At 43.6% G+C, this 20821-nt stretch overlaps 1 protein-coding gene across 4 annotated transcripts in view; it reads right to left on the minus strand.

The window, feature by feature from the left end:
- Nucleotides 1–12531, minus strand: part of sugt1 (SGT1 homolog, MIS12 kinetochore complex assembly cochaperone) — a 79683-nt gene extending 67152 nt beyond the window's left edge. For 3 of the 4 annotated variants that reach the window (XM_043691172.1, XM_043691171.1, XM_043691169.1), the window contains exons 1-4: nucleotides 12444–12531; nucleotides 12284–12332; nucleotides 6129–6219; nucleotides 2573–2642 (exon numbers count right to left, since the gene is read on the minus strand). In XM_043691172.1, coding sequence (XP_043547107.1) covers nucleotides 2573–2642; nucleotides 6129–6219; nucleotides 12284–12332; nucleotides 12444–12457 — 224 coding nt within the window. In that variant the 5' untranslated portion in view covers nucleotides 12458–12531. The remainder of the gene's footprint in view (nucleotides 1–2572; nucleotides 2643–6128; nucleotides 6220–12283; nucleotides 12333–12443) is intronic. The other variant, XM_043691170.1, reaches the window with a different exon arrangement.
- Between the last annotated feature and the right edge of the window lie 8290 nt (nucleotides 12532–20821).

Below are 20821 nucleotides of genomic sequence, written 5' to 3' on the forward strand. Positions count from 1 at the left end.
TCCTAGCAGAGCGCTTTAGGGGACATCTCCGGGACACCCGCACCAATTAACCACACCGCCCTGTGGCCCAACATTTCAACTCCCCCTCCCACTCTGCCGAGGACATGGAGGTCCTGGGCCTCCTTCACCGCCGCTCCCTCACCACCAGACACCTGGAGGAAGAACGCCTCATCTTCCGCCTCGGAACACTTCAACCCCAGGGCATCAATGTGGACTTCAACAGTTTCCTCATTTCCCCTTCCCCCACCTCATCCCAGTTTCAAACTTCCAGCCTGCACTGTCCCCATGACTTGTCTGGACTTGTCCTACCTGCCTCGCTCCTTTTCCACCTATCCACTCCACCCTCTACTCCCTGACCTATCACCTTCATCTCCTCCCCCACTAACCTATTGTACTCTGCGCTACTTTCTCCCCACCCCCACCAGCTTATCTCTCCACGCTTCAGGCTCTCTGTCTTTATTCCTGATGAAGGGCTTTTGCCCGAAACGTCGATTTTGCTGCTCATCGGATGCTGCCTGAATTGCTGTGCTCTTCCAGCACCATTGATCCAGAATCTGGTTTCCAGCATCTGCAGTCATTGTTTTTACCCTATTAAATATGTAGCCGTACCTTTAGTGCCACTGGGTCAAAAAACCTGAAATTTCCTCCCTAGCAGCATCCATAGCAGTTCGAGAAGCAGCTCACCATCAACTTCTCAAAGACAATTAGGATGGGCAATAATTCCTAGTTCAGCCAGCAATCATAGAATCCCTAGCGTGGGAAGAGACCCTTGGGTCCATCGAGTCCACATTGACCCTCCAAAGAGCATCCTGCCCAAATCCACGCCATCCTTGTAACCCTACATTTCCCTTGAATAATCCACCAGGTTGGCACATCCCTAGACACCATGGGTAATTTAGCATGACCAATCCACCTCACTTGCATATCTTTGGACTGTGGGAGGAAACTAGAGGACTCAAGAAACCCACGCAGACACGGCAAGAATGTCTCTCTGTGTGAAGTCTGCACAAACCCAGGGAACCCAGATCCCTGGCGCTGTGAGGGAGAAGTGCTAACCACAGCCACTGTGCCACCCAAGAAGAAAAATTGAGAGTTGTTGGCCATACCTTTGAGTTCAAGAAAAGGTCATTCACTGTTCAAATATTTTGCATCTCAACCTCTAATCTTGCTAGATCAACACTGGTTACCTCTTCACTCTAAGTAACTCAAAAATTTTAGAATTTGTGTTTTGGTTTCTCAATTGGATGCATCCAATCATCTCATTCAACAATTTAATTCCTGCAACTAGAAGTTATAATTTAAAACATGAGTTATGAAACTAGGTTTGGAACAACTGCCATAATCTTTTAGGTGGAGCATTGGTGAGACCACAATTCAAATACTATACATAGAATTGATTTCCTGATTTAAGGAATATTGTAAATGCATTTCAAGTGATTCAGAGGTGGTTTATTATATTGATACTTGGAGTGATTGGGATAACGAGGATTGGTTGTCAAGATGGGCTTGTTTCTACTCGAGTTTAGAAAAAGGGGTGCCTTCATTGAACTGTTTAAGATTCTGAACAATCTTGATAAGGTGAACGTGGAAGTTTCCTCCTGGGTCTGCTCAGGATTAGGAATTGCTTTTTCTGATAAGATGAAATGAAGTTTCTTTAGGAAGTTTGTGCAACTTTGAAACACAGCATAGGAGGGGTCATTTACCTCTCCTGAACCATTACTAAATAGACTATGACCCAACTGTCTCTACCCTATCCATTCATACAATGTTTCCAAATCTGCCAACTCACGTTAGGAATACATGGAACAAAAGACATTAGTTCGATAGTGTGGAAGCCACTTTATCATACCTGGTCTTATACTTTTAAATGTTTTATTAACAGTAATTGGAAAGAGATGATCACATTGACTTAATCAAGTATTAATGAATGCCTCAAGAATCCACCACCTACTCTTCAGATTGTCTCTCTAGAATCCTCTTAACAGAACCAAATGCTTAAAAATGCAACAAAGGAAAATTAATTTTAGTTCATGAAAATTTTAAAGCAAAAACCATTAAGTAGATTATGTAATAATTAAAAAAAGATGTGCTTTAACCACTGTTCCCAAGGTTTGGTGTTTTCTAACCAACTTTAGTTTTTTTTGCTCAGCTCATTACAGGTTGGACATCCAAAATCTGGTTGTTTGGAAACTGGAATTGACCAACACAAGACATTTTTGATAATGGTACAACCAGACTGTACCATACTCTGGCATTAAACAGAATGCAGATCCAAAATCCAAAGTCTAACACTCCCAATGGTCAGGATTCTGGATGACTTCAGATTTATTGTGCAAGTTTAAATGGCAACATCAATTTCTTTCTCAAACAAACAGTTACAATTCTGATTCTTGGATCAAATTTTCTGATTTCTATATCTCATGTGTACTTAGAAAAGTTAATCCTGAGCATGAAATCACCGCTGTTATTATTTCTTGAAGAAAACAAAGACATGTTTCCAGCTCATTACATGTAAACAGAAAACAAATAGGCACTAATCAATCACAAATAAGCAAACAATAAATATACTCACCCTTTTCTGAGATAAGCTAAAGCACAGTGGGGTTTCAACTTGAGGGCTTTGTTGGCATCTTCTACAACCTCTATAAAGCAAGAGAGTAATATTTAATCAAATTAAAAACATGTTTTTCATTTTATAATTGACTTCATCGACTAAATCTATGATTTAATAATGAGCAACTATTATCCATGGTCATTAAGGTGCATAAGAGATGGTCCTGATTTAGAAATGAACTTATGCTTCAAATTCATTTTCTTCTTGCAACAACTCTTTCAAGATTCCTACACTTTGTCTTAAGTTTGTAAAGGAAATAATCTGATGGTTTAAAATGACACAGTATGGCACATTATGATATCAAAACCAACACAACACTGCTTGATGTGCAACTATTATCAGACCAGGATCTTCAAGAGGATTAGCAGGAACATTTCTCGATGAACATTCCAGATAACCAAACAAACCAAGCACATAATGCCTCACAAATAGCAAAGAATGAACTCATCTTACTCTTTAATGATTTCATGGGATGTGGGTGCCACCAGGAAGACATGCACTTGTTGCCCATCCTTAATGCTCTTGAAGTAGCTTGCTAGGCCATTTCAGAGGACAGTTAAGGATAAACTATACTGCAGTAGATTTGAAGTAACATAAACCAGACAAGGCCTTTCAAAAAGGATAGGAGTAAACCAGATAAGTTTTTTCCTCCGATGGTCAATGCTGACTTATCATGCTCACTTTTACCAAGTCTAGGTTTATAATCCTGATTTATTAAATTAATTTAAATCCCTCCAACTGCCTTCATGACGCATGATAGATATCCAAAAAGTTCTTCATCCTGGCTTTTTTTCCCCCCCTCAAATCTGACGTTACTGGATAGGATTTGTGGACTGCTGACATTTTCCCAAAGCAAATTAGGACAAAGTCAACAAACAAAACATGTCTACCTTCATACAAGAAGGATATCAGAAGTTATAGCTTAAGCAACTAAACGGCAATTTTAAACCAGAAAGACCGGTAAAGTTGAAGATGTGGGGATTCAAATAGAGTCCAGGAGCATCAATTACTGGGCAAATGTAAAAGCCAAATGAACATTCACCACCATGGTTCCAGATGTCCTAAAGAGAAAACCTGGTTAGGGTACAAAATACAGGTGCTACGAGAAAACTTGCCGTCAAAACAAAACTGTCAGGCTTTGAAAGAAACCAAAACAGTTAGAGGAATTCTGAAAAGACAAACATGTATCTGGAGGAGTGAAAGATTAGAAGCAAGGGAACAAGTGATTGGAGATGCTGCTGCAGACAGTATGGGAGAGATAGAAACAAGGTATGAGATGTGACTGCCACTGGTTAGGCCAACATTTAGAGACCACCAACAAAAGGTGGTGGTGCAGGGTCTTCCTGAAGCATTGCAGTATTACCCACAGTTGTCATGAAGGCAGTTCCAGAATTTTTACTCAGCAACAGTAAAGGAACAACAAAATCGTTTCAACCCACACATTTCCCAGCCTTGCTCCTCTAGGAGTTGAAGGTTATAGATTTGGAAAGTGCTGTTGCAGGAGCTTTGCTAAGTTCTTGCAGTGCATCTTTTAGATGGTACACAATGCCACCACTTTGTATTGTGGAGAAAAGAGTAAATGGTGAATGCTGGGCAAATCAAGCTGGTTGCTTTATACTTGAGGGTGTCAAGTTTAAGGGCTGTGAGAGCTGCAATTACCCAGGAAAGTGCTGAGTATTCCATCACACTCTTGTCTTGTGCCCCATTTTGTGGCAGCCAATAGAGAATCAAGAGGTCAGTTAAACACTACGACATCTATATCCCTGGTCTTTGACCTGCTGTTATGGTAAGATTTTATATGACTGCTCTGGTTCAATTTCACGTCTGTGTTGACACGAAGGATTCAGTGACAGTAATGCCAATGAATGTCAAGGATCAATAGTTAAATTCTCTCGTCGGAGATGGTCATTGCCTGGCATTTCTGCAGAAATGTTATTTGCCACTCATCAACCCAGGTCTGGATGTTGCCCACAAATTCCTATGCATTCCCGGTATCTCTAGTGTCACAACTGCAAACACCATGCAATCATTAGTGACTATCCTCATTACTGACATGAAGAAGGGAAGATCAATGAACCACCTAAAGAAAATTGGGCCTAGGGCATTACTCGGAGGAAGCCTTGCAGAGATGTTCTGATATTGCTAATAGTTAACCTGTGACAGCCACAACTATCTTGTTATGTGTTAGATAGGTCTCCAACAAGGGAGGACTGGTCCACACATCCATTCCTCACTCTATCCCTTTAACCCTGTATGGGGTTTTACCCCATGGCTAAACCACGTAACTTGCCCATCTTTGGACTTTGGGAGGAAACCAGAGCACCCAGTGGAAACCCACGCAAGGGAAGAACATGCAAACTCCACAGTCACCCAAGCTCAGAATCGAACCCAGGTCCCTGGTGCTGTAAGGCAGCAGTGCTAACCACTGTGCCACCATAAAAGCTGTTCAAGTTGAGGTGATCCTCCATTCGTTATGTCTCAGTTTTAAATTTTCAACTAAACCAGCATCAATTGTCTTTTGCAGAAGAGAATTCCAAACTTCTACCTATTGTTTGTGTGTAGTATTTCCTCATTTCACTCTTAAAATGTCTAGAACTGACTTTCAGATTATGGCCTCAATGCTAGAATACAGCTTTCGTAGAGAAAAAAAAGTTTATTTCTTTCTGCCCTGCCCATTCCCTCAATATTTTGAGAGCTTTCATCAAATCATGCTTTGGCTGTCAAAACTCCATGGAGTATGATACTAGTTTGTCCAACCTCCATTTAATTTGACCCATGAATCCAGATATAATTCTAGTAAACCTGGATTACACATCCTCTAAGACCAATGTATCTATCTTAAGGTTTGGCACAGAACTGCTCGCATCACTCTCCTCTTTCCTGTCTCTAAACATTTGGCTCAACAAATATTTTTGCCACCTCATCAAATCTCTTTTGCAAGTCCATAAAAGTACCAGTTGCATTACCTTCTTCAAATCTCACCATGATTACATTAAAGAACTCAACTTTACATACAAAGTATGATTTTAAATCCACAAGCGATGTAACAATTTTTCCAGGTTTGCAGCCCTCAGAACTTCATCACTGACATGACACTGATTGGCTATTTCTATTGCACGAAAGAAATCGAAGGAAATAATATTCCTGTTTGCACAGAGAAACAGGAAACAGGGAAAGAAGCAGAATGCCAAGACGTCTAGTGTCCATCCACTTGACATTGCTCCAAATCTTTGCTTTCCCAGGAAAAAAGGGTGGAATGTCCAGCTATAAATTAGGCCAAAGATATTCAAGACAATAAAGCAGGATTTAATAAGACAGTATCTTAATGTGATCATTGGGAACAAACAGCCATAAAATCTCACTAAAATTACCAACTGAAAAGGCAAAGGTAGTCAGGATGCAAAATACAGACCCTAAAATGAATACAAATCAGTGTCTTTTATTAATTCAAAAAAAATCTGCCAAAACCCTGGCAAAAGGAGTACAATCAAAATCTTAGTGCTGTTGAACTTACCTTCGTAATTCTTAAGTAATATGTGTGCATAGGCTCTTTGGCAATAATATTCTGCTTTGTCCAAATCCTGTTCTACTGCAGCAGTGATCTCCTGGAAGAATAAAAAGTATGGTCATAAACAGCGTAACTTAGCAACCCTACTGAAACAATACTACAAAGGACAATTCTAAAATGGCATATTCCAAGTTCGATGAACAAAACAAAAAAATTCACAAAACTGTAAAGTTTAGAAAAATGAATACTGGCAATGTTATTTCTATTAACATTAATAGGCAAAATTAATTTTCCTTTTTCCAAGTTAGCATTTCACACCAACTCATTTGTTATAGCTGTGGGCCTTGCAGATATACATATTACAGCAGCAGCTGCTCAGAACAACTTTCCAGGAACATTTTTAATGTTTAAAAGCATGAAACAAACATAAGCAACCCATTGGTGGGGTTAAAATGTAAAGCATGCAGCACTTTTTGAAAAAAAGACTAATTTATATATTAATATTTAATAGTAATATGACTACATTCTATTGAAGAATAAATGCAAAATTTTCTTAAAATGTGTTTTAAAACACATTGTCCTTATTTTTCAATAATGCTGTTAAATGAATGTTTAATAGTGGTCTTTTGATTCCACAACAAAAGCAAAATCTAGCCAATATGTAATAATGTAATAATGATTTGCATTTTTTGCCATGACATACAAACTCAGCAAGACAGATTGCAAATAGTTTGCTTCAATCAAAGCTGTATATGAATTTCATTAGGAGGAGAAAGTGAGTTCTGCAGATGCTGGAGATCAGAGCTGAAAATGTGTTGCTGGAAAAGCGCAGCAGGTCAGGCAGCATCCAAGGAACTGGAGAATCAACGTTTCGGGCATAAGCCCTTCTTCAGGAATCCTGAAGAAGGGCTTATGCCCGAAACGTCGATTCTCCTGTTCCTTGGATGCTGCCTGACCTGCTGCGTTTTTCCAGCAACACATTTTCAGCTATGAATTTCATTACCAGATTCTGGATATGGGGAATTTGCTGTAGTGCAGTACCTAGTAAATAACTTTAGATGAACTGAGGAAGAACTTTTTTTGAAATTTATTTGGGGGGGGGGGGTGCGGAGGCATGAATCTTTAACAAGGGAGTTGAATGTGCAAAATATTGAATGTTGGAGAAGTAAACACCTTCAGAGCATACACAATCAAATGTTCAGGTTGTGTGTGTTATTGTGTGTTCAGGATGGACACAGCAAGTTGAATTGAAGCCAAAATTTCCTCAAATGTTATAAAGTCTATTCTTCTTAATAGTGCTAGCATTCTACAAATTTTCTAAACTTCATGCACCTTTGACCTTAAATTGCATCTTACTACTGCATTTATCACTTCCGCAACAAACGAAAAAGCATAATTTCCCAAAATCCTAAAATCTATATTGTAATATCTAACCACTTCTCACTATTTCTACTATGCTTCTTCAAAAACCTGGTATCATCCTCAACCTAAACACCAAAAAACCATGCTCAATAATCTAAATATCCAACTCATTCCTTTTTTATGAATTATAACTAATTCTTCCACTTCTTTACAGTCTGAAGTAGAAATATAACTCAAGGCTGCATTTCCAGAACACTATCAATTATATACCACCATGGAACATTTATCCTTCTAAAAGAGTCCACTGTTGCGACCATCTGTCTCATCTTGCCATACCCTTTTCATTGGATAGATCGTTACTCAAGAAACTATTGCATTGACTTGGAAAATAAAATTACAATAACAATACTTATTATTAGTTAGGAGAAAGTGAGGTCTGCAGATGCTGGAGATCACAGTCATTCCTGATGAAGGGCTTATGACCAAAATGTTGATTTGCCTGCTCCTTAGATGCTGTCTGATCTGTTGTGCTTTTCTTGTGCCAAACCTTTCGAATTTATGAGTTATCCAGCACTAAAAAAGAGACAACTTCATTTGCATGGAATTTTCAGCTAAATCCTCCTTTTCCTCACTCTTGCCAATTCTTTTACCCTAACTCACTATTCTTTCCAGTTGTAGAGGCTCTGGCCAGCCTGGGAACCCTTTTTCAGTGTGGCCACAGTAAAGAAATTAAAATGAAATTAATCCGTATGAAGAAATTCCTGGACTCTTCACTGAACCAGTGTGTACACTTGGCTTGATGATGGAGCAGAATCAAAAATGGTGGCGCTGGAAAAGAACAGCTGGTCGGGTAACATCCAAAGAGCAGGAGAATCGACGTTTCGAGTTTAAGGTCTTCATCAGAAATATGGTGGGCCCCAAGAAGGAACATAGCTTGGAATACGATAGGTGGATGAAGATTGGGGAGGGGGAGGGGGGGTGATGGTGATGGGTCGGAGTGGAGGGTGCAGTGGATAGGTAGGAAGGAAGATGGACAGGTTGGACAGTTCAAGAGGGTGGTGCAGAGTTGGAGGATTGGATATGGGATAAGGTGGGGGAGGGGAGATGAGAAAACTGATGAAATAAACATTGACCCAGTTGGTTGGAGGGTCCCACAGCAGAAGATGATGTGTTCTTCGCCCAGTGATCGGGTGGCTAGGATTTGGCAGCGGAGATGCCCCAGGATTTGCATATCGTCAGAGAGGGATTTGGAGTAATCAGCCACAGGGCAGTGGGTTGTTTCATCTGTGTCCTAGAGATGTTCTCTCAAATGTTCCTCAATTTGGCATCCTGCAAACTCTAACCCTGGGGCAGGTATTTGACATTGGAGAAGTCTAACGCGACTCCTCCGGGCTGTAGGCTGCCCAGGTGGAACATGAGGTGTTGTTCCTCCAATTTGGAGTTTGGTTCATTGTTGGCAATGGAGGTGGCCAAGGATGGTCATGTTGGAAAGAGAGGGAAGGGAAATTAAAATGGGCGGTGAAAGGAGGTGTGGACGACCCCTGCAGGCCAGGTTGAGATGCACAGCGAAACATTCCCTTAGTGTATGGTTGGTCTTGCCGATGTAGAGAAGAGCTGAAAATGTGTTGCTGGAACAGTGCAGCAGGTCAGGCAGCATCCAGGGAACAGGAGAATCGACGTTTCGGGCATAAGCCTTTCTTCGGGCTTATGCCCGAAACGTCGATTCTCCTGTTCCCTGGATGCTGCCTGACCTGCTGCGCTGTTCCAGCAACACATTTTCAGCTCTGATCTCCAGCATCTGCAGACCTCACTTTCTCCTCGGGAGCACTCGATACAGTAAACTAGGTTGAAGAGCTGGGGAAAGTTATTTCAAAACTGCAGGCTTTAATTTTCAAATGCTCTCTGGCCACAGAAGTAGCAGAGAGCTGGAAGACAGGTAGCTTACTACCATTATTCAAGAGGATTGTTAAGTATAAACAGGGAACTACAGACCAACAAATCTATAGTGGAATAAAAACATTTCACAGAATCATACAAATGAAAGCATGGCATTCGGCCCATCGAGTCCACACTGACCCTCTAAAGAGCATCCCACCCAGACTCGCCCTCCTGCCCAATCCCTCTAAGCTAGGGTTTTCCATGGTTAATCAACAGAGCCTGCACGTCTTTAGAAAATATTTAAGAACAGAATTAACCTCAACATGCAAGCACCAGAATTAATCAAGTCAGATAGGCAGGGTGACTTTGTCAGAGGGGGAACCATGCCAAACAAACTGGACTGAATTAACATTGTTTAGGTGTGCAGGTGAGGGTAGTGTCGCAATTCAAGAAAACAGCCACCTTCTCCAAGGTAATTCAGAACAGGCAAGACTGTAAGAGGAGAAAGTGAGGTCTGCAGCTGCTGGAGATCAAAGTTGAAACTTTATTGCTGGAACAGCACAAGATAAGACGCTCCTCCTCCGACCGTCGGGTTGTTGTGGTTTGGCGGTGGATGAGTCCAATGACCTGCATATCCTCGGTGGAGTGGGAGGGGGAGTTGAAATGCTGTGCCACAGGTTGGTTGGGTTGGTTCGTCCGGGTGGCCCAGAGGTGCTCTCTGAATCGCTCCGCAAGTAGGCGGCCTGTCTCCCCAATATAGAGGAGGCCACACCGGTTGCAGCGGATGCAGTAGATGATGTGGGTGGAGGTGCAGGTGAATCTGTGGCGGATATGGAAGTTTCCCTTGGGGCCTTGGAGAGAAGTGAGGGGGGAGGTGTGGGCGCAAGTGTTGCACCTCCTGCGGTTGCAAGGGAAGGTGCCGGGAGTGGAGGTTGGGTCGGTGGGGGGTGTGGATCTGACAAGGGAGTCGCGGAGGGAGTGGTCTCTACGGACAGCTGATAGGGGAGGGGAGGGAAATATATCCTTGGTGCTGGGGTCTGTTTGGAGGTGGCGGAAGTGACGGCGGATGATGCGCTGTACATGGAGATTGGTGGGGTGGTAGGTGAGGACCAGTGGGGTTCTGTCCTGATGGCTGTTGGAGGGGCGGGGCTCAAGGGCGGAGGAGCGGGAAGTGGAGGAGATGCGGTGGAGGGCACCGTCGACCACGTCGGGGGGGGTAATTGCGGTCCTTGAAGAAGGAGGCCATCTGTGTTGTACGTATTTTGAACTGGTCCTCCTGGGAGCAGATGCGGCGGAGACGAAGGAATTGGGAGAATGGGATGGCGTTTTTACAGGGGGCAGGATGGGAGGAGGTGTAGTCCAGGTAGCTGTGGGAGTCGGTAGGTTTGTAGTAGATGTCCGTGTTGATTCGGTCGCCTGAGATAGAAACAGAAAGGTCTAGGAAGGGGAGGGAGGAGTCCGAGACTGTCCAGGTGAATTTGAGGTCGGGGTGGAAGGTGTTAGTGTAGTGGATGAGCTGTTCAACCTCCTCGTGGGAGCACGAGGTAGCGCCGATACAGTCATCAATGTAGCGAAGGAAGAGATGGGGGGTGGGGCCAGTGTATTTGCGGAAGATGGATTGTTCCACATACCCTACGAAGAGGCAGGCATAGCTGGGGCCCCTGCGGGTGCCCATGGCTACTCCTTTTGTTTGGAGAAAGTGGGAGGATTGGAAAGGAAAGTTGTTCAGGGTGAGGACCAGTTCGGTCAGTCGAAGGAGGGTGTCGGTGGAAGGGTACTGGGTGGTACGGCGGGAAAGGCAGAAGCGGAGTGCTTTGAGTCCTTCGTGATGGGGGATGGAGGTGTACAGGGACTGGATGTCCATGGTGAAGATGAGGCGTTGGGGACCGGGGAAGCGGAAATCCTGGAGTAGGTGGAGGGCGTGGGTGGTGTCACGAACGTAGGTGGGGGGTTCTTGGACTAATGGGGACAGGACCGTGTCGAGGTATGCGGAGATGAGTTCGGTTGGGCAGGAGCAGGCTGAGACGATGGGTCGTCCGGGGCAGTCAGGTTTGTGGATTTTGGGCAGGAGGTAGAAACGGGCGGTGCGGGGTTGTGGGACTATGAGGTTGGAGGCGGTGGATGGGAGGTCCCCTGAGGTGATGAGGTTATGGATGGTCTGGGAGATGATGGTTTGGTGGTGGGGGTGGGGTCATGGTCAAGGGGACGGTAGGAGGAGGTATCTGCGAGCTGGCGTTTGGCCTCAGCGGTGTAAAGGTCAGTGCGCCAAACTACTACTGCTAAAGGTCAGTGCGCCAAACTACTACTGCTAAAGGTCAGTGCGCCAAACTACTACTGCTGTAAGACTGTAAGAGCCTAGCATAGCCAGAGATGCCTTCAAGTCCACGAACGAAGAAAGAAAATGCTCCTAAAACTTGGAAGCTTTACGAATGGCAACATAAACAGAAATGTTAATTCATCGTGAGCCCCAGCCCAGTGAGATATGAGTACAGACATCCCAGAAACTTGGTTCGGGGGGAGGGGGGGGGGCTTTTAAAATTACTACTGAGGAAGAGCACCGTGGGTGAACCTAAACCACATGGACTGCTGCAGTTCCTGGGAGGCAGCAGCTCACCATCAGCTTCCACAAAGGAACACAGGTCTCGCAGACCAACCCCGTGAGCAGGAGAAAGAAATCGGACTGCTACCTGCATCGCAAGGACAGCACGGGCGCGACGGGCCGAACAGCTGCAAGTTTCCACAGGTCTCACATTCGTGCATTTTGGTCCAGTCTAAACCACCCCCACCCCCCACCCCGTAACCATGCTGCAGCCGGGTCTCCCGTATGCTCAAGGACCGGGAGGCCCACACGAGGAAACTTCACGGGGCCGCAGCATCTGGGAACCGCTTTACCGCCCGTCCCGGCCGCAGCAAGTACCCACCTCCAGTGCTCTTTCCGGGCACTCCTCTATGAACTGGTCTGTAAAGACGCTGTCAAAATAAAACAAAAATATATATTTTTTAAATTAAATACACACAAAAAAAACGGGAGCTACGTTCGCGAGCCGAGAGCGGACTTTAAACGGCGGGCACACGACTCACCCGTCGGCCGCCATGTCGCCGTCGCTGCTGCTGCTGCTGCCGCCGCTTTGGAAACTTCTGGAAGAAGAAGCCGAGAGGGTGCGCCACCGCTAAAGAGCCGGCGCAAGAGGCAACCGCCGCACCGCGCCTGCGCAAACGTCGCGATGGCGCCATCTTTGTAAAGGACGGTCTTGACACTCTGAAGGATTGCCAACCCCTGCCTGACAGTGGCTGTCAGGGACATTTAATCATTTGTCTCAGGGCTGCTGAATCAGGTGGCGAAAGGGGAAGCAAATAACCAAATGAAAAACAAAGGGAAGTGGTTAGTAAATAAAAATGGAAAGATGCTGTGAATCAGTTCTGAGGAGGGGAACGTTAACTCAGATTTCTGTCCACAGATCCTGCCAGACCTGCTGAGCCTTTCCAGCAATTTCTGTTTTTGTTTTTGAAAATGGCCAGTAAGTTTGTAGAGGACACCAGAGTTGGAGGTGTAGCGGACAGCGAAGAAATTTACCTCAGAATTTTAAAATTTATTTCATATGTACTTTTACAAGACAAATGCAATGAAAAGTATTATAGGTCACCCTTGATCAGAAGGGCCAATGAGCCGAGGAGTCGAATATGGAGTTTAATTTAGATAAATATGAGGTGCAGCATTTTTGATAGGCAAATCAGGCCAGGACTTATATACTTCATGGTAAGGTCCTGGGAAGTGTTGCTGAACAAAGAGAACTTGGATTGCTGGTTCATAGTTCCTTGAAAGTGGAGTCCCAGGTAGATAGGACAGTGAAAAAGATGTATGTTTGCCTTTATTGGTCAGTGCATTGAGTATAGGGATTATTGCATTCAATACTGGTATCCTTGCTATAGGAAAGAGTTTAGAAAATATTTACAAGGATGTTACCAGGGTTGGAGGGTTTGAGCTTTAGGGAGAGTCTGAATAGGCTGGGGCTATTTTCCTTGGAACGTACGAGGCAGAGGGATGACCTTATAGAGGTTTATAACATGAAGGGCATGGATAGCATGGATAGTCTTTTTTCTAGGTTAGGTGAGCCCAAAACTAGAGGGCATAAGTTTAAGGCAAGAGGAGAAATTTTAAAAAGGACTTGAGGGGCAACCTTTTCACAGAGGGTTGTGCATGTATGGGATGAGCTAGTAGCTGGTACAATTATAATATTTAAAAGGCACCTCGATGGATACATACATAGATTTAGATCAAGATTTTATTGTCATGTTTGCTCAAGTACAGGAGTACAGTGAAAAGTATATAATGTCACCGCACAATACCCGTTTTGATATCCAGGTACAAAAAACTAAAGTACAAAGTAGTAAGGAAAACAGAGTTAAAAAGTTAAGCATTTAAGAATAAGTCAAAAAATAAAGTAATAGTTAACATTAAAGTATTTCTTAATTTAAACAAAGAAAATAATGGAATAAGTTATCAGTCAATAGGATGAGTTTAGAGGGATATGGTAAATGAGACTAAATCAGCTTAGGATATCTGGTTGGTGAGGTGGACCAAAGGATCTGTTTCCGTGCTGTATAACTCTATGACTCTATCAGGATTAACATTTTTCTTCTGAAAGAAGGGTCACTGGATGTACTATATAGTTTGTATAGAGGGATATTGGGCTAAGTGCAGGCAGACGTGATTAGATTAGAACCCTCCAGCCACAGGGGATGAATGCGGATTTCTCCAGCTTCCTCATTTCCCCTCCCCCCACCTTTTCTCAGTCCCAGCCCTCAGACTCAGCACCGCCTTCTTGACCTGCAATCTTCTTCCCGACCTCTCTGCCCCCACCCCCTCTCCGGCCTATCACCCTCACCTTAACCTCGTTCCACCTATCGCATTCCCAACGCCCCTCCCCCAAGTCCCTCCTCCCTACCTTTTATCTTAGCCTGCTTGGCACACCCTCCTCATTCCTGAAGAAGGGCTTATGCCCGAAACGTCGATTCGCCTTCTCCTTGGATGCTGCCTGACCTGCTGCGCTTTTCCAGCAACATATTTTTAAGATCTGATCTCCAGCATCTGCAGTCCTCACTTTCTCCCAGAAGTCACACAACACCAGGTTATAGTCCAAATCAGTTGTCATGTGACTTCTGATCAGTTTTATTCTGCAAATGGATCCGATTTCAAAATAAGAAAGTGGAGCTTATGAGAGCCAATCTCTAAGCATTATTTCAAAGCCAATGTTAACCACCAACGTTTTGGATTCTCTTTAAAGCATTGGCAGTTAGAAACAAATGAGGAAAATGTTTAGATATTGGAGTACTGTGCAGGTACATTTTCAGCTACAGGAAGTGTGCACAATTTCCATCTGATCATGAAGACAAAACAAAATTCAGGACTCTGGGGAGAAAAGGGATATAGGATGAGCTGACCATCTTTTATAGAAAGCCAGCACAGACACAATAGCTGAATGGCCTCCTGCATAGTAAAATGTACACAATCTGACATGAGATCAGGATCCAGAGAGAGGAATGGGAGGTCAGTACTGGAATACCTAGACATGCCAGAGTGATATTGGATCAGGAGGCGGTTAATGCTTTAAATAAGCCATAAAAGATCTATTGCAAGTTGGACTACAGAACATTGAGTTTGAATTCTCTTCCTCGAATATAACTGTGACACAAGTTGATCACTTTTGTTGAGGTGGTATCAGCTTGCTCCTGTGAAATGTCTTACAATGCTTTCTAGTGTTTAAAAGTGCTATAGAAATGCCAGTTCTTCACTAGGTGATGACTAAGAGTTTTAATTGTGATAGTTCAGCATTATTTAATACAAATTGACTGCAATTACCTTTCTGAAGTCTGCATAGAGTCAATTTATTCCATCCAGTTTAGGAAGTAACACCAGTGAACTCCAGCTACTTTAATTAGGTTCAGTCAAGTGGTTTTCCAGCATGTACTTAAGCTCTGTTTCGACTGATAAGGATGCTGTTTTACCAGTAGACTCTTCTATGTCTACATTATGTTTCACTAATGTATATTCAGGTGTATCTCTACAGATTACCTTATACTTTCTCAGTAATTTTCCAAGGTACTTCCATTGTCCTTTCCCTGGCTAGACAGAACCAAAGGAGGCTCACTTCAAGAGTTGTCTACCTCTCCTTATTTTCTCCATCATTTTCCATTAGTCATACCACCTGATGCATATGTTCTTCCTTATCCTCTTTGCTGTAATGATACTTCTTCGACTTATTTATGTTTCCGTAAATGATTCTTTTTCCTATTATCAGGATATTTATCAGATAAGTTGCTTTAATAACGCTCTTACTTTAAATGGATCACTGAATTTCACTTGGGCAAATTCTGGTCCTGGATCTTATGAAATTTTAAAAAATGAGTTTTTTAAAAATCTCTAAATTTTTCCAATACTGTCCTAGCTCAAATTGTCCTTAAAGGAATAGCTCTGGGAATCGGCACATCATGTCTCTAATGGTAAGGATGTACTAATGACCAGCTTTCTTTTCCAGTAATAGTTCTACACAATCTACTAACCAGGATTTTGTAGCAAAAACAGAAATTGCTGGATAAGCTCAGCAAGTCTGGCAGCATCTGTGGAGAGAAATCAGAATTAATGTTTTGAGTCAAGTGACTGTTCATCAGGATATTGTTGTGCAGGGCTTAAAAATTATTTCTTCAAACCAGACCATTAGGATTATTCGTTAAGAGCTAATTGGACATGACAATGAGCAATTGAAGTAAAGTAGAAAAGTATTTGAGAAGCAGGTCTAATGCAAAAACAGCCTGTTTTGACTTGGGGGACCTGCCTAACCTTGCTGGTCAGTGGGAACTTTCACTAGCTGGACTTATTTTTCACCTATTTGAGAGCTGGAAAAGTACTGAAGTTACAACAAGATGGGGATTTAGATTGTAACCTTAGGTTAGAGTAGTCTTAATATCACGGACTTCGCCCCACTCATTGAACTTTTCACTATAGGGTTGGGGTTCATGAGACCAATGCCATGGAATCTGAGATAGACTTCCAAGTCTGCCGTCACCAAAGTCCCCAACAGATAGAAGGCAGTGAATACAGGCACTCTTTAAGGCTCCCACCTCTTCAGAGATGGTCATCTTACACTTGATCTCTCAAACTAAACAGGGAACTATTTCTGCAAAAAAGGACCATCTGGGATTTTCTTTCTTGGTTGCTGCATATAGAGGGGAACTTAGGCCAGTCAGGTAGAACTCCTTCAAATTATTCAAATAGGTTCTCTTCTCAACCAGTCAGCTGTGAGTGCTGGGCTGACAGACCTTTGTCACAGGCACTTTGTTTCACATCTGCACTCATTATTTGATTTGATTTGGTTTATTATTCTCACATTAGATTACTTACAGTGTGGAAACAGGCCCTTTGGCCCAACAAGTCCACACCGACCCGCCGATGCGCAACCCACCCAGACCCATTCCCCTACATTTACCCCTGCACCTAACATTACGGGGAATTTTGCTTGGCCAATTCACCTTACCTGCACATTTTGGACTGTGGGAGGAAACCAGAGCACCCGGAGGAAACCCACGCAGACACGGGGAGAATGTGCAAACTCCACACAGTCGCCTGAGGTGTGTATTGAACCCGGGTCTCTGGCGCTGTGAGGCAGCAGTGCTAACCACTGTGCTACCGTGCCACCCACTAATGTATCGAGATACAGTGAAAAGTGTTATTCTGTGTGCTACCAGACAAAATGCACCTTACATAAGTACATCAGGATAATAGAACAGAATGCAGAATATAATGTTACAGTGACAGAGATGGTGCAGGGAAAGATCAACTCTAATATACTGAGAGGTCCATTCAAAAGCCTGAGAAGAAGCTGTTCTCGAATCTGTTGCTATGTGTTTTCAACTTTTGTGGCTTCTGCCGAATGGAAGAGAGTATAACCGCAGTGGGAGAGGTTTTTGATTATATTGGTTGTTTTTCCGAGGCAGCTGGAAGTGTAGACAGAGTTTTCATGGCTGGTTTTCATGATGACTAGGCTGCTTTCACAACTCTCTATAATTTCTTATGGTTTTCATATGATCATGTTCAGCTGACTTATCAATGCTATTCCAGCCTAATCATGAAATTCAGTCCATTGTGGAACTCCATCTTCTATTCTTCCATTCTGAAGCAACAGCAATAAAATAGCTGACACAGTAATGACTGCTGTGGTTAGTCTAAATTGCTGAGTTTAAACTGCACTTGAGCTGGCTTGTCCCAGTTTATACCACATGACCAGAACGGTGAGTCACTGATTTAAAACTTTAAAGCTAACCTCAATCGTCGGCACCCTCCATTTCAGTTGCCAGCGGCAGGCAGAGCAGGAGCTTGGACCAGGGGCAAGTCAGGAAAGGTGAGTCGCTGATTTAAAACTTTAAAAGCTTACCTCAAGCAGCGGCAGCACCTCGGAGAGCAGAGGTTTCTGGGCAAGGAGGGACTTTTTATTCCCCCCTCATCTGTATAAGTGAGTGTTTCCAAATCCAAGACCCTACCCTTGAAGGGCCTCTCATTCATCCACCTCCTCTAACCCTATACACCAAGGACGCATCAGGTAATCTCCTCTTTTCTTACATTCTGATAAAGGGACTAGCAAGGATGGCAGTGAAGGGAGAAGAATGTTCCTCCTGCATGATGTTTGAAGTGAGAGATACTATTAGTGTCCCATCCAAGTACATCTGCAGGAAGTGCACCCAACTCTTGCTCCTCCAAGACAGCATTAGGGAACTGGAACAGGAGCTGGATGAACTTCGGATCATTCAGGAGGCAGAAGCTGTGACAGATAAGAGTTACAGGTAAGTAGTTACTCTGAGGCATGAAGAAAGCTGGGTAACTGTTAGAAGGGGGAGAGACAGTCAGTGCAGGGATCCCCTGTGGTACTTCCCTGAAAAACAAGTATACCATTTTGGATACTGTTGGGGGAGGGAGGGGTCGACTTACCAGGGGCATGCACTGGGGTGCAGCTCTCTGGCACTGAGTCTGTCACTGTTGCACAGAAGGGAAGGGGGAAAAAGAGGAGAGTGTTAGTCATTGGGGACTCAATAATGAGAGGGTCAGATAGAAGGTTTATTGGGAACGAAAGAGACTCCCCATTAGTGTGTTGCCTCCCAGGTGCCAGGGTCTGTGATGTCTCGGATCGTTCTTTGGGATCCTGAAGGGAGGGGGTGACCAGCCCCAGTTGTGGTTACATAGATACCAAAGACGTAGGTAAAAAAAGGGCTAGGGATATAAGGCAGGATTTCAGGGAGCTAGGGTGGAAGCTGAGTGCAAGAACAAACAGTTGTTATCTCTGGATTGTTACCCGTGCCACATGATAGTGAGGCAAAGAACAGGGAGAGATATCAGCTGAACACATGGCTGCATGGATGGTGCAGGAGGGAGGGTTTCAGTTTTATGGATAATTGGGGCTCATTCAGGAGAAGGTGGGACCTGTACAAACAGGATGGTCCTCACTTGGAAGCAGAGGGGTACTAATATCCTGGGTGGGAAATTTGCTAGTGCTATTCGGGTGGGTTTAAATGAGCTCAGCAGGGGGATGGGAACCTGACGTGTAGTTCCTACACACAGGTGGATGAGAGTAGGGAGGACATGGACAGGATTTCACGGCCACAAGAGTGCTGGCAGACAGCAAGTTGGTTTGAAGTGTGTCTACTTCAACGCCAGAAGTATCTGGAATAAGGTAGGTGAGCTTGCAGCATGGATAGGAATCTGGGACTTCAATGTTCTGTCCATTACTGAGACATGGTTGGAGCAAGGTCAGAAATGGATGCTGCAGGTTCCAGGGTTTAGATCTTTCATTAAGATCAGGGAAGGTGGTAAAAGGGAGGAGGTGTGGCTTTTCTCGTCAAGGGCAGTATAATGGTGGCTGAAAGAATATTTGAGGAGGATTCATCTACTGAGGTGGTATGGGCTGAGGTTAGAAACAGGAGAGGAGAGGTCATACTGCTGGGAGCTTTTTTATAGGCTTCTGCAAAGTTCCAGGGATGTGGAAGAGAGGATTGTCAAAACGATTCTGGGTAGAAGTGAAAGGAACAGGGTGGTCATTATGGGGGACTTTAACGTCCCCAACATTTACTGTAAATGCTATAACTCTAGTACATTGGATGGATCAGTTTTTGTCCAATGTGCGCAGGAGGGTTTCCTGACACAGTATGTCGAAGGGCCGTCAAGAGGGGAGGTAACACTGGATCTGGTGGTAATGAACCAGACCAGGTGTTTGATTTAGTTGTAGGTGAGCACTTTGGAGAGAGTGATCATAATTCAGTTACATTTAGTTTACCAATAGAAATTGATAGGTCATGCCACAAGGCAAGAGTTATAGATAGGGGAAGGGCAATTATAATGCGATTATGCAAGACATACGTATAGAATGAGGCAGCAAAATGTAAGGGATGGGAACAATTGAAAAGTGGAGCTGGTTTAAGGAACAGATATTGTGTGTCTTTGATAGCTATGTCCCTGTCAGGCAAGGGGGAAGTGATAAGGTAAGGGAACCGTGATTTACAAAAGAAATTGTATCTCTTGCTAAGTGGAAGAGGGAGGCTGATGTGACAGTGAGGCGTGATTATATAGATGAGGCGATGGAGAGTTAGAGGTCAGCTAGTAAGGATTTATAGAGAGAGTTAAGAAGAGCAAGGATGGGACATGAGCAGTCTTTAGCAGGTAGAATAAAGAACAACCCCAAAGCTTTCTAAGGTATGTGAGGAATAAAAAGATGACGAGGGTAGGAATAGAACCAGTCAAAGACAGAAGTGGGAAGTTGTGTGTGAACCCTGTAGCAATCAGAGAGGTGCTAAATGAATATTTGTCATCTGTTTTCACTCAGGATCAGGAGAATATTGTAGAGGAGAGGACTGAGATATGGGCTATTAGATATGAAAGGTTTATGGTCAGTAAGGAGGAGGTGTTATTAATTCTAGAAGATGTGAAAGTAGATAAGTGTTCTGGGCCTGATAGGATTTTTCCAAGAATTTTCTGGGAAGCCAGGGAGGACATGACCAAGCCTTTGGCCTTGATCTTTGAGTCATCATTGTCTACAAGTTTAGTACCACAGGACTGGAGGATTGCAAATGTTGTGACCTTATTCAAGAAGGGCAGTAGAGATAACCCAGATAATTATAGACCAGTGAGGCTTACGTCTGACGAAGGGAAAGTTTTGGAAAGGATTATAAGAGATAGGATTTGTAATCATCTAGCAATCAACAATTTAATTGGAAATAGTCAAGATTCATCAAGGGCAGGTCGTGTCTCACAAACCTTATTGAGTTTTTTGAGAAGGTGACCAAGCATGTAGATGAGGGTAGGGTAGTTGACGTGGTGTACATGGACTTCGGCAAAACCTTTTATAAGGTTCCACACGGTAGGCTACTGGAGAAAATGTGGAGGCATAGGATTGAAGGTGATTTAGCAGTTTGGATTA

The sequence above is a fragment of the Chiloscyllium plagiosum genome, chromosome 6 (assembly GCF_004010195.1).
Source record: "Chiloscyllium plagiosum isolate BGI_BamShark_2017 chromosome 6, ASM401019v2, whole genome shotgun sequence".
Lineage (NCBI taxonomy): Eukaryota > Metazoa > Chordata > Chondrichthyes > Orectolobiformes > Hemiscylliidae > Chiloscyllium > Chiloscyllium plagiosum.